The sequence below is a fragment of the Mus caroli genome, unplaced genomic scaffold (genome assembly GCF_900094665.2).
Source record: "Mus caroli unplaced genomic scaffold, CAROLI_EIJ_v1.1 scaffold_11042_1, whole genome shotgun sequence".
Classification (NCBI taxonomy): Eukaryota; Metazoa; Chordata; class Mammalia; order Rodentia; family Muridae; genus Mus; species Mus caroli.
In genome coordinates this window covers 40,167-53,039 of record NW_018389830.1, presented here as the reverse complement: position 1 = coordinate 53,039, position 12,873 = coordinate 40,167, and the positions used below count along the sequence as shown (strand labels likewise).

At 35.6% G+C, this 12,873-nt stretch overlaps 1 protein-coding gene across 1 annotated transcript; it reads left to right on the top strand.

Moving 5' to 3' along the window:
• The first annotated feature begins 352 nt into the window (after nt 1–352).
• Nucleotides 353–10,660, top strand: LOC110288321 (zinc finger protein 585A-like). Its single transcript, XM_029473834.1, is given in 6 exon segments — nt 353–373; nt 5,031–5,193; nt 7,509–7,847; nt 7,850–8,329; nt 8,332–9,893; nt 9,977–10,660. Coding segments are annotated over 6 exon segments (3,249 nt in total).
• The last annotated feature ends 2,213 nt before the right edge of the window (nt 10,661–12,873 follow it).

Genomic DNA, 12,873 nt, shown 5'->3' with positions numbered 1-12,873 from the left:
TCCCTTTTTAGGTCTAGTATAGTTTGGTTCATTTCCATTACCTGTTTGGTTGTGTTTTCCTGTTTTTCTTTAAGGACTTGTAAATCTTTAGCAGTGTTCTCCTGTATTTCTTTAAGTGAATTATTAAAGTCCTTCTTGATGTCCTCTATCATCATCATGAGATATGCTTTTAAATCTGGGTCTAGCTTATAGGTTGTGTTGGGGTGCCCAGGACTAGGTGGGGTGGGAGTGCTGCGTTCTGATGATGGTGAGTGGTCTTGATTTCTGTTAGAAGGATTCTTGTGTTTGCCTTTTGCTATCTGATTTTCTCTGGGGCTCTACAGAATACACTCGGAGGGGTCCTGGAACCAAGATGTCTGCCTCCGATGCTCAGGTAAAGCGCTCCCTCTCCACTGGGACCCCTTTCCTCTGGCCAGCAGCAGACATCCTGCTTCTGGGACCCCTCCAAGTGTATTCTGCACAGCCCCCAGACATCCAGCAACCTTCCCAGCCAGAGGAAAGGGGTCCGAGTGGAGAGGGAGCGCTTTGCCTGAGCATCAGCAGCAGACATCTTGGTTCTGGGACCCCTCCGAGTGTATTCTGCACAGGTGAGAGTACGGAATATAGAAGCTAAAAGCTTCTGTGACGGGGGGGGGGCACAGAGCTTCTAAGGCAGCCTCCTTTTCCGGCCCCAGACAGGTGGCCACTTACCCGGCCAGAGGTTAGGGATCCAACCTGCCTGAGCATGGGCAGCAGACATCCTGGTTTCAGAACCCCGCCAGGTGTATTCTGCACAGGCCCCAGACATCTGGCCACCTTCCCAGCCAGAGAAAATGGGTCCGAGCAGAGAGGGAGCACTTTGCCTGAGCATCAGCAGCAGATCTTTCACTTCCTTAGTTAGAATCACACGAAGGTATTTTTTTATTTTTTGTAACTATTTTGAAGGTTGTTTCCCTAATTTCTTTCTCAGCCTGTTTATCCTTTCTGTAGAGAAAGGTCACTGATTTGCTTGAGTTAATTTTATATCCAGCTACCTCACTGAAGCTGTTTATCAGGTTTAGAAGTTCTGTGGTATAATTTTTATATCGTTAATCTGATAAGTATTTAACTTTGGTACCTGATATTTGTCTAGAAAATTGTCCATTTAACCCTGGTTTTCCAGTTTTGTTGAGTATAGCCTGTTGTAGTAGGATTTGATGATGCTTTTGATTTCCTCAGGTTCTCTTGTTATGTCCACTTTTTAAATTCTGATTTTGTTAATTAGGATAAAGTCCCTGTGCCCTCTAGTTAGTTTGGCTAAGGGTTTATCTATCTTGTTGATTTTCTCTAAAAACCAGCTCCTGAGTTGGTTGATTCTTTGTATAGCCTTACCTTTCTACTTGGTTGATTTCAGCCCTGAATTTGATTATTTCCTGTTGTCTACTCCTCATGGGAGAGTTTGCTTCTTTTTGTTCTAGAGTTTTTAACTATGCTATAAAACTGTTACTGTGTGCTTTCTCTAGTTTCTTTTGACAGCACTCAGAGGTATGAGTTTTCCTCTTAGGACTGCTTTCTTTGTGTCCTCTAAGTTTGGGTATTTTGTGGCTTCATTTTCATTAAACTCTAAAAAGGCTTTAATTTCTTTTTTATTTCTTCTTTGACCAAGTTATTGAGTAGAGTGTTGTTCAGTTTCCACGTAAATGTTTGCTTTTTATTATTAAGTTGTTATTGATGATCAGCCTTAGTCTATGGTGATCTGATAGGATGCATGGGATAATATCAATATTTTTGTATCTGTTGAGGCCTGTTTTGTGACCACATATATTGTTGATTTTGAAGAAGGTACCATGAGGTGCTGAGAAGAAGATATATTCTTTTGTTTCAGGATAAAATGTTCTCTAGATATCTGTTAAAACCATTTGTTTCATAACTTCTGTTAATTTCAATGTGTTTCTGTTTTGTTTCTGTTTCCAGTATCTGTCCATTGATTAGAGTGGGGTGTTGAATTCTCCCACTATTAGTGTGTGAGGTGCACTGTGTGCTTTAAGCTTATTAAAGTTTCTTTAATGAACGTGAATGTCCTTGCATTTGGAGCATAGGTATTCAGAACTGAGAGTTCATCTTGGAACATTTTTACCATCGATGAGTATGAACTGCTGTTTCTTGTGTTTTTTGATAATTTTGGGTTGGAAGTCGATTTTATTTGATATTAGAATGGCTACTCCAGCTTCTTTCTTCGGACCATTTGCTTGGAAAATTGTTTTCNAGCCTTTTACTCTGAGGTAGTGTCTGTCTTTTACCTTGAGGTAGGTTTCCTGTATCCAGCAAAATGTTGGCTCCTGTTTATGTAAACAGTCTTTTAGTCTATATCTTTTTGTTTGGTAATTGAGTCCATTGATTTTAAGAGATACTAAGGAAAAGTATTTGTTACTCTTATTTTTTTTATTAGAGTTGGGTTTCTGTTCTCATAGCAATCTTCTTTTAGGTTTGTTGAAGGATTTTATTCTTGATTTTTCTAGGGTGTCATTTCCCCCCTTGAGTTGGAGTTTTCCCTTTATTATCTTTGAAGGACTGGGTTCGTGAAAAGATATTGTGTGAATTTGGTTTTGTCATGGAATACTTTGCTTTCTCCATCTATGGTAATTGAAACTTTTGCTGGGTATAGTAGGCTTATCTGGCATTTGTGTTCTCTTAGGGTCTGTATAACATCTGTCCATGATCTTCTGGCTTTTGTAGTCTCTGGTGAAAAGTCTGGTGTAATTCTAATAAGCCTGTCTTTATATGTTACTTGAACTTTTCCCCTTATTGCTTTTAATATACTATCCTTATTTAGTGCATTTGTTGTTCTGATTTTTATGTATCAGGAGGAATTTCTTTTCTGTTCCAGTTTATTTGGGGTTCTGTAGGCTTCTTGTATGTTCATGGACATCTCTTTCTTTAAGATAGGAAAGTTTTCTTCTATAATTTTGTTGAAGATATTTACTCACCCTTTAAGTTGAAAATCTTGATTCTCGTCTTCACCTATTATCTTTCAGTTTGGACTTCTCTTTACGTCCTGGATTTCCTGGATGTTTTGATTTAATATATTTTTGCATTTTGCATTTTCTTTGATCATTGTGTCCATGTTTTCTATTGAGTCTTCTGCACCTGAGATACTTTCTTCCATCTATTGTATTCTGTGACTGATGCTCACATCTATGGTTCCTGATTTTTTTCCTAGGATTTCTAGACCAAGAGTTGTCTGACTTTGTGATTTCTTTATTGTTTCTACTTCCATTTTTAGAGCGTGAATGGTTCTGTTCAATTCTTTCACCGGTTTGATATTGTTTTCCTGAAACTCTTTAAGGAATTTTTGTTGTTGTTGTTGTTGTTTCCTCTTTAAGAGCTTCTCTCTATTTACCTGTGTTTTCCCATACTTCTTTCTTAAAGTCCTCAATCATTACCATGCGAAGTGACTTTAGATACATTTCTTGCTTTTCTGAAGTGTGATGGTATATCCAGTACTAGCTATGGAGGGAAAGTTAGTTTCTGATGATGACAAGTAACCTTGTTTTCTGTTACTTCTGTACTTTCACTTGCCTCCTGCCATCTAATTATCTCAAGTGCTTGCTACCCTCAGTATTTCTGATTGGAGCCTGTCCTTCCTATAATTCTGGTTGATTCAGGACTCCTCAGAGTCCTGCTTTCAATGTGATACTTGGATTCTGGTCTCCTGTGAACCTGAGACTCTGGGTGTTTCTGAGTTTTTGGCAGTAAAACCTCCTCTGAGACCTTTATAACCTAGTTTGACCAAGCTCCTGTTATACTGGGATCCTGGAATCCTAAGAACCTGTGCTTTTTACACTGCCTAGAAGTGGTGTCTCCTCTGAGGACCATGGGGCTGTCTGGTGTGATTGAAACTAAGGTGTACCATTACCGATTAGAAGGAACTCAGGCAGTGCTCCTGTTCCTTTGCCAATGCTGTCACAGGCCCATCAAGATTTGTTTGGAACAGATGATGTGTTCCACTGACCAGTGATCCTAAGATCACATGGAATGTCCTCTGAGGACCTTGTCACCTTCTGCCAAGTTCGCACCCAAGGCAACTTGGAGCTGGTGCCTCCTGGAAGGCTTGTTAACTAATTTCTTGAATTCTTTATATATTTGGGTATTAGTCACCTGTCAGATGTAGAGGTTAGGTATTTATTTTCACAGTATATAGTCTGCCATTTCATCCTATAAATAGTATTTTTTTTTTTTTTTGCCTTGCAGTCACTTTTTAGCTTCAGGATATCCCATTTATTTATTTATTTATTTTTTGATCTTAGACCCTTAGCAATTGCTGTTCTGCTAAATATGTTGTCTCCTGTACCATTGCATTCAAGACCATTCTCCACTCTGTTGGATTGTATTTGCTTGCGATAAGGAGTAGCACTATCAGGAGAGAAGTTGGCCTTTTTGGAATGGGTATGTCACTGTGCATCAGCTTTCATACTCTAGTCCTTGCTGCCTGGAAGCCAGTTGTCTCCCATTGGCCTGCAGAGCAAGATAGAAGTCTCTCATCTCTTCCTGCACCATACATCTCTAGCTGCTGACATACACTCCCCTTGATGATAAAGGATTGAACCTTTGTACTTGAGTTTCTATCTTAGCTTCTAAGCCTGACATGTTCTCTTCCATCTCATGTTTGTGTTGATGATACTTATATCCTAAACTCCTGATCACTTTTCTAGACTTCCTTTTTCTAAGATTGTCTCAGATCCTTCATTGTTCCTATTTTCCTTTTCATATCTTAACATTTTTAATTAATTTTATTTATTAACAGGAACGTATTACCATATCAATTTTGCTTCCTTTTAAGGTCTTCTACTTGTTTAATTATATTTTCTATTATTTCTTCATGTGAGTCTCTGTAAAAAAAATATTTATTTCTTTAAAAGACCTCCATCATGTTCATAATGTTGAACTTAAGGTTATATTCTTACACTTTAGGATTGTGAGGATATACAGTGCTTAGAGTTGTAGGATAGCTATGTTACAGTAGTACCATATTGCCTTCAATTTTGTTGATTATGTTCTTTCCTATTCCTTAGGTCACCCCGATGTCTCTGGTGTTCACAGTCCTGGAGGTCCCTGTTAGCTATGAGACTTTGCAGGTTGATCTGGTAGTTTTTGGTAGTCTAAGGCCTCTGGGATTTCAAGTAGACACTGTTTTCCCTGGGTGGCAGCAGCCTTCCATGTTTGCAGACAGAGACTGTAGTCACAGAAAGGTTCAGATTTCTGGATGTTCAAGGTGTTGGCAGGCTTCTAGGAGGGAAGTTAGAGCTTGTATTTTCTGATGTCTGCAGACATCTGGCATTGATTGAAGTGCTATTGCCTGGAAGATGCAGCACAGAGTAGATAGAGCAGTCCTCATAACAGCTGTGTTTTCCAGGGAATCCAGGAGGGAGCAGATTGATAATCTTACCTATTTGTCTAGGATGGAAACAGCCTCCAGGGATGTAGACAGAGTTTTGGTCCAAGGCATGGTGTGAAGTTCTGGGATTATTAAATTATAATTTAATAAATTTATGACTGTTCAAATATCAGGTCAAGAATTTCGTGTTAACTTAAAGTTTTACATAGTAATATGGTTGGAATATTGAGCCCTTTATCTCATTAACAACTATTAGATTTCTTCAGAATATATGTCTCAATGAATGTTCCTTAACATATTTCAAAATTTTGAAATACTCTACTCTTATGTGTCTGATATGCTTTTTACCTGGTATACTTAAATCTTTTTTACGTATTTTTCCTTGATTTTTAAAATTTTCTGATAATATCCTATTTTTAATTTAATTTGTTTTTTTTTTTTTTTTTTTTTTACTAATTCAATTTATATGTAGACCATTGCCTCACTCTCTGTCACCCCTCTGGCAATCCTTTCCCTAGCCCCTATCAACTTCTACTTTGAAGAGGTAGGGTTTCCCTGGGTATAACTCAACATGGCACTTCAATTTCCTGCCAGACTAAGTGTTTCCTCTCCCACTGAGGCCAGACAATATAGCCAATACTCCACGTGCACATAACAGCTTTTGGAAAAGCCCACATTCCAGTTGTTCAGGACCCACATGAATGTTAAGATGCACAACTTCTACATATATGACTAGGACCAGTTCATGCATGATATTTAGTTGGTTGTTCCAATTCTTAAAGTCCCATAGGACCTAGTTATTTGACTCTGTTGCTCTTCCTGTGGAGTTCTTATCCCTTTTGGGACCTGCAATATTACTTCCTATTCTTTCATAAGAGTCCCCAAGAACCATCACTGTTTGTGGATATCTGTATGTGTCTGAGTCAACTGCTGGGTGAAGCCTCTTAGAGGACAACAAACTCCTGTCTGCAAGCATAGCAGAGTATCAATAATAAAGTCATGGATTGGTGCTTTCACATGGGAAGGGTCTCAATTTCATCCAGTTACTAGTTGGATATCCCCTTAGTTGCTGCTACATCCCCAATAGCTGAGTTTCTTTTAGACAGGATAAATTTCGATTTGAAAGGTTTCTGATTAGGTTATTATCTCTATCACTCTATTTGCAATAATGCCTGAATACAGGAGGTATAAGCATCAGTGCTTCTGTCATGTTGTTCTTTATGCCTGATCCTGAAACCCACATTCCCCTCCCTGACCCACATGCTCTCCAAGTTCCCTTTCTCCATCTGGCTATTATGCTATTTAATTCTCCTTTTAAGTGAAATTCAGGCCTCATCAGTGGGGCTTTTTTTTTTTATTTGCAGGATCTTTTGGTCTTAGGAATGCAATATGGTATATTTTTATGCCATATATATATATATATGTAAGTGAGTATGAATATCGTGCATATTGTTTGAGGGCTGGGTTATCTCAAACACGTTGATATTCTCAAGCTATATCCACTTGCCTGCAAAATAAATGATGTCTTTGTTTTACATATCTGAACAGTATTCCACTGTATAAATTTACCACATTTTCTTTATCAATTCTTTAGATGAGATTTCCATGTAGGGTGTTTACAGTTTGTAGCTTTTACAAAAACCTCCTATAGAAACCACTGAGGAAATGTCTTTATGGGATGTTGGAGCACTTAAGATTTTATCATATATATTTCCTTGTTTTCTAGTAATTATTCTCTCTGATTTTAATCCCATTCTTTAATGTTGCATTATATTTTATCCCTAAAAGAAATATTGTAGGTCTTCATTATTGTCATTTTGTCATTGGAAAGATTATGTATTTCCATATTGAAGATTCATTTTCACAGAGGGAAGAAGTTTTATTAATTAATGGGTTCCACCAATTCTGTTTCAAGTTGTAGTGTTATAATGAATAATTATGACATTCATAATATTATAAAATATTTATCATATTTTATGAAATATCATCTGATATACATAATGTTTATGAAATTGTTCATTTTTTTTAAAAATGCTACATTTCTGTACTGATTTTGTATGATGCTCACATTGGTGCTGTTTCATGTATTATACATGTACATTGTTTTTATCTAACTCCAAAGTGTCATATAATTATTTGTTTTTAATATTTTCAGCTCTGTCAAGTGATTATACCAAGGAGCTACTCCCCAAAGGACATACACAGGATTACTTCCAGGACAAAATAACAGGAAGATTTGTATGTAGTAGCCTTTCAGATCTCTTTGGAAAGTTTTTCTGGGAATATAGACATGATAGTGCAGACTATGAAATATATGATCATGTAAATGATCAATTTGAAAAGCACATCTTTTTCATTTTTGAAAATTATCAAGAAGCCCTAACTTCCCTTGATAGGAGTCAATCTGGGTCACTCTCATATTCACAACTGGAGGATTATCTAGGAAAAAAAAATCACAAAATTTGAAGCACAACTATTTTACACAGAAATACAAATGTATTAAAAGTGACATTTGGGTGAATAAGTTGTGTTTCCTGATGTATATATTACAGAATATGAGATTAAACAGTGCTTCAGTGCTTTATGAACAAATGATATTGTGGAGCAGAGAAAAACGTAATGAATGTCATCAAGGTGAAGGAATCTTCTCTCAAAATTTATGGCATTTCCTAGAACGTTGTGGGAAATGCCATAAATTTTGAGAGAAAAACCTACTCAGTGACAAGTTATATGATGTAGATCAACATAAGAAAGAATCTATGAATGCAATGAATCATGGAAGATATAATGTGGGAGGTAATTTTAAAAGTTCTAACACAATAAATGATATTAATATAGGCTGTGTTAAGGAGGCTTTAATAATGTATTACATAAACAATCAATATATAGAGATATTATATCAAGGTAATGACTTATTAGAAGATTCTATTTGTAAAACAAATCCAAGTGAAAATCAGATAAGCAACTTTATTCCAGAATTCATTATAGCAATCTTAGAAAAATGGCTATCTCTAATCAATGCTCCCAATCTTCTTCACAACAGCATACTACAGAGAAATATTGTATAAATGAAAATAAGAATGTCATTTTAAATGAATCGTCAATTCATAGCTGGTATACTGGACAATGGATTAATGGAGAGTCCAAGAGATATCTCTATGATACATACATGGATGCCTCGAATGAATCATTAAATTTAAAGAAAGCACAGAAAGTAAATAAATGTAATAAGTATGGGAAATCATTTATACAGTCCTCAAATCTTCAAGCTTATTATAGAACTCCTACCCAAGAGACACCTTACAAATGTAATGAACTTAGAACATTGTTTACTTGTTCCTCAAGTCTCAAAGTGAGCCATGAAACCTGTACAGGAGAAAGACTTCATAAATCTAATAACTGCGGAAAATCATTTTCACAGTCCTCAAAATTTCAAGTTCACTACAGAATCCACACAGGAGAGAAACCTTACAAATGTAACAAATGTGGGAAATCTTTTACACAATCCTCAAAATTTCAAGTTCACTACAGAATCCATACAGGAGAAAGACCTTACACATGCAATGAATGTGGCAAATCTTTTAGACAGAACAAAGTTCTTAAAATTCACTACAGAATTCATACAGGAGAGAAACCTTACAAATGTAACAAATGTGGGAAATCTTTTACACAATCCTCAATGTTTCAAGTTCACTACAGAATCCACACAGGAGAGAAACCTTACAAATGTAATGAATGTGGGAAATCTTTTATCCAGAACTCAAAACTTCAGGTTCACTACAGAATCCATACAGGACAGAAACCATACAAATGTAATGAGTGTGAGAAATCTTTTACACAATCCTCAAATCTTCAAGTTCACTACAGAATCCATACAGGAGAAAAGCCTTACAAATGTAATGAATGTGGCAAATCTTTTACAAGGAACACAAACTTTAAAGTTCACTACAGAATCCATACAGGAGAAAAACCTTACAAATGTAATGAGTGTGACAAACATTTTACACAGTCCTCCAAACTTCAAGTTNACTTTAAAGTTCACTACAGAATCCATACAGGAGAAAAACCTTACAAATGTAATGAGTGTGACAAACATTTTACACAGTCCTCCAAACTTCAAGTTCACTACAGAATCCACACAGGAGAGAAACCTTACAAATGTAACATATGTGGGAAATCTTTTACACAGAACGCAGATCTTAAAGTTCACTATAGAACTCATACAGGAGAGAAACCTTTCAAATGTAATGAATGTGGCAAATCTTTTACAAGGAACACATACTTTAAAGTTCACTACAGAATCCATACAGGAGAAAAACCTTACAAATGTAATGAATGTGGCAAATCTTTTACACAGAACTCAGAGCTTAAAGTTCACTACAGAATCCATACAGGAGAAAAGCCTTACAAATGCAATGAATGTGGCCAATGTTTTACACAGAACATAGTGCTTAAAAATCACTACAGAATTCATACAGGAGAGAAACCTTACAAATATAACAAATGTGGGAAATCTTTTACACAATCCTCAAAATTTCAAGTTCACTACAGATCCAAACAGGAGAGAAACCTTACAAATGTAATGAATGTGGGAAATCTTTTGGACAGAACTTAGAGCTTAAGGTTCACTACAGAATCCATACAGGAGAGATGCCTTACAAATGTACTGAATGTGGCAAATCTTTTACACAGTACAAAGTGCTAAATGTACACTACAGCAACCATACAGGAGAGAAGCCTTACAAATGTAATGGATGTGGCAAATCGTTTACAAGGAACACAGACTTTAAAGTTCACTATAGAATCTACACAGGAGAGAAGCCTTACAAATGTAATGAATGTGGCAAATCTTTTATCCAGAACTCAGAGCTTAAAGCTCAGTACAGGATCCACACAGGAGAGAAACCTTACAAATGTAATGAATGTGGGAAATCTTTTATCCAGAACTCAAAACTTCAGGCTCACTACAGAATCCATACAGGACAGAAACCACACAAATGTAATGAGTGTGGGAAATCTTTTACACAACCCTCAAATCTTCAAATTCACTACAGAATCCATACAGGATAAAAGCCTTATAAATGTAATGAATGTGGCAAATCTATTACACAGAAGAAAGTGGTACAAGTTCACTACAGAATTCATGCATAAGAGAAACCTTACAAATCTAATGAATGTGGGAAATACTTTGCACATAACACAGAGCTTAAATATCACTGAAGAATTCATACAGGAGAGAAGCCTTACAAATGTAATGAATATGGGAAATCTTTTACACAGAACACAGGGCTTAAATTTCACTACTAATCCATACAGGAGAGAAACCTTACAAATATAATGGGTTTGGGTAATTTTTAAACAATCCTCCAAACTTCAAGTTCACTACAGAATCCATACAGGACAGAAGTCTTACTAATTTAATGAATGTGACAAATGTTTTCCAAGGAACAAGAGCTTAAAGTTCACTACAGAATCAATACTGGAGAGAAACCTTACAATTTTATTTTTGTTTGTTTGTGGCAAATCTTTTATATAGAACTCAGAGCTTTAAATTCACCAAAGGATCCATACAGAGGTCTAACCTTATAAATATAATGAATGCTGCAAATCCTTTACACAACACTCAGATCATAAAGCTCAACACAGAATCCATACTTCAGAGAAACCTTACAAATGTAATGAAGGTGGCATATCAATTACTAACTCTCTAAATCTTTATGTTCACTACAGAATCTACACACGATATAAACCTTTTAAATGTAGTCTGTGTGGCAAATCTTTATCTGGTCCTCCACTTTCCAAGTTCATCAAAGAACCCATACTGGAAAACAACCATGTAAGTGTAGTGACTTTGTGAAATACATCTTCCTGCCCTTAAAATCTTCAATATCACCTTAGAATAGAAACTAGAGATAACCTTATTAATGTAAAGAATGTGAAAAATCCTTGACATGGAAATAATGCCTTAAGGACAACCCAGCATGTATCCTGGAGAGAAACATTGCAAATAAGTAGGACATGGCAAATATTTTAGCACAACCTCAAAGCTGCGAGCATATAGATCCATGTATGAAGCTAACTTAGTAGAAAATTATTGTCCCAGCATTAATAATGGAATATTATTTAAAACGAGAAAATTATTGTTAGAATTTAAATAATGTTTAAACCCTTTTATCATAGAGTTCTCATAAAGAAACCCTATATTGATAGTATTTGGAAACATTTTATCTCCATATTCAAATTATATTCATATTAAGTACTTATTTCAAAAATACAATATGACCCCTTTCACTCAGCATTAATCATCTGACATTATTGATTAATAATTGTATAGAATTCATTTTTTTAAATCATTAAAGAAACAGTATTCTAAAGTGTAAGGATTTTAACCAGAATAATTGTAATAACTATGCAAATCTAAGCATGATGCATATGTTTATAGTTTAGTGTGGAAGACTTTTAGTATTTATTAGATATATTCTCTTTGAAGGTTATTGTGTTAGTCTTAGTCTTAGTCTTTTATCTTTTTTAAAGAGTAATTTTTAATCTCTAATCTCTCCTTGTTACAATTATCAATAAATACTTTAGAACTGTCTATTTCTATTGCCTTGGTGTATTTATGGTTCATTTTATACTGATTGATTGCATTCATACCTTCCAGTGTCTCATTGATAATGCCAACAGAAATATGTTTCAAAAAATAAATTGGATTCCTTTTGACAAATTCTAAGACAACAGTTTTGAAGAGTGTATGAGCAGAGAAATCTATGAGGTTTTCTGAGTATGTATGTGTATGTGTTTTATGCATAAAATAACTTGTATTACAAGGAACATAGCTTCTGTTCCAGGGCAAAATTCTAAATGTTCCCAATGGGTGGGGGGGGGGAGGTTGAATCTTTAAGATTACATATCCTCCTCTGGTCAAAATGTTGATGTTCATAGTATTTTCTTCATATTGTCCACAATAGAATTTTCACTTTTCTTTTCCCAAATCACAGGAGGTCACAAATTAATGATGAAAAGGGAAAGACCATCTTTTACTTATTGCAAATGAAAATATATTTAATACTTGAATCTCTGTTTGCCACTTGTATTTCAAGCAATCCAGGGATTTTTAGGGCATTAGCATTACTGTGTGTGTGTGTGTGTGTGTGTGTTGTGTGTGTGTGAATAGTACAGCGATTAGCAGTGCTGAGCAAGTATCTATGGAGTAGAATAGTGAGTCCTTTGTCCATATACCAATGAGTGGAACACATCTGTGTCATGTGTAACTTATTGCCAATTCTGCAGATAGTTTTCCATAGTTGATTAGCTAGTTTTCAGTCTTGAACACTTGAATGTATTTTCCCATTTCCCTGCAGCATTTTTAATCAATTTTTTTTGGTTATATTTGATTTCATTACTGAAGCAGTATGATTTATTAAAGCCATTGGAGATTCCAGGGCTATTTTTGAATGGCTCATTTGTTCCATTTAATTTATAATTTTTATATATTCCAGACATATATTCCTCTGTCAAAC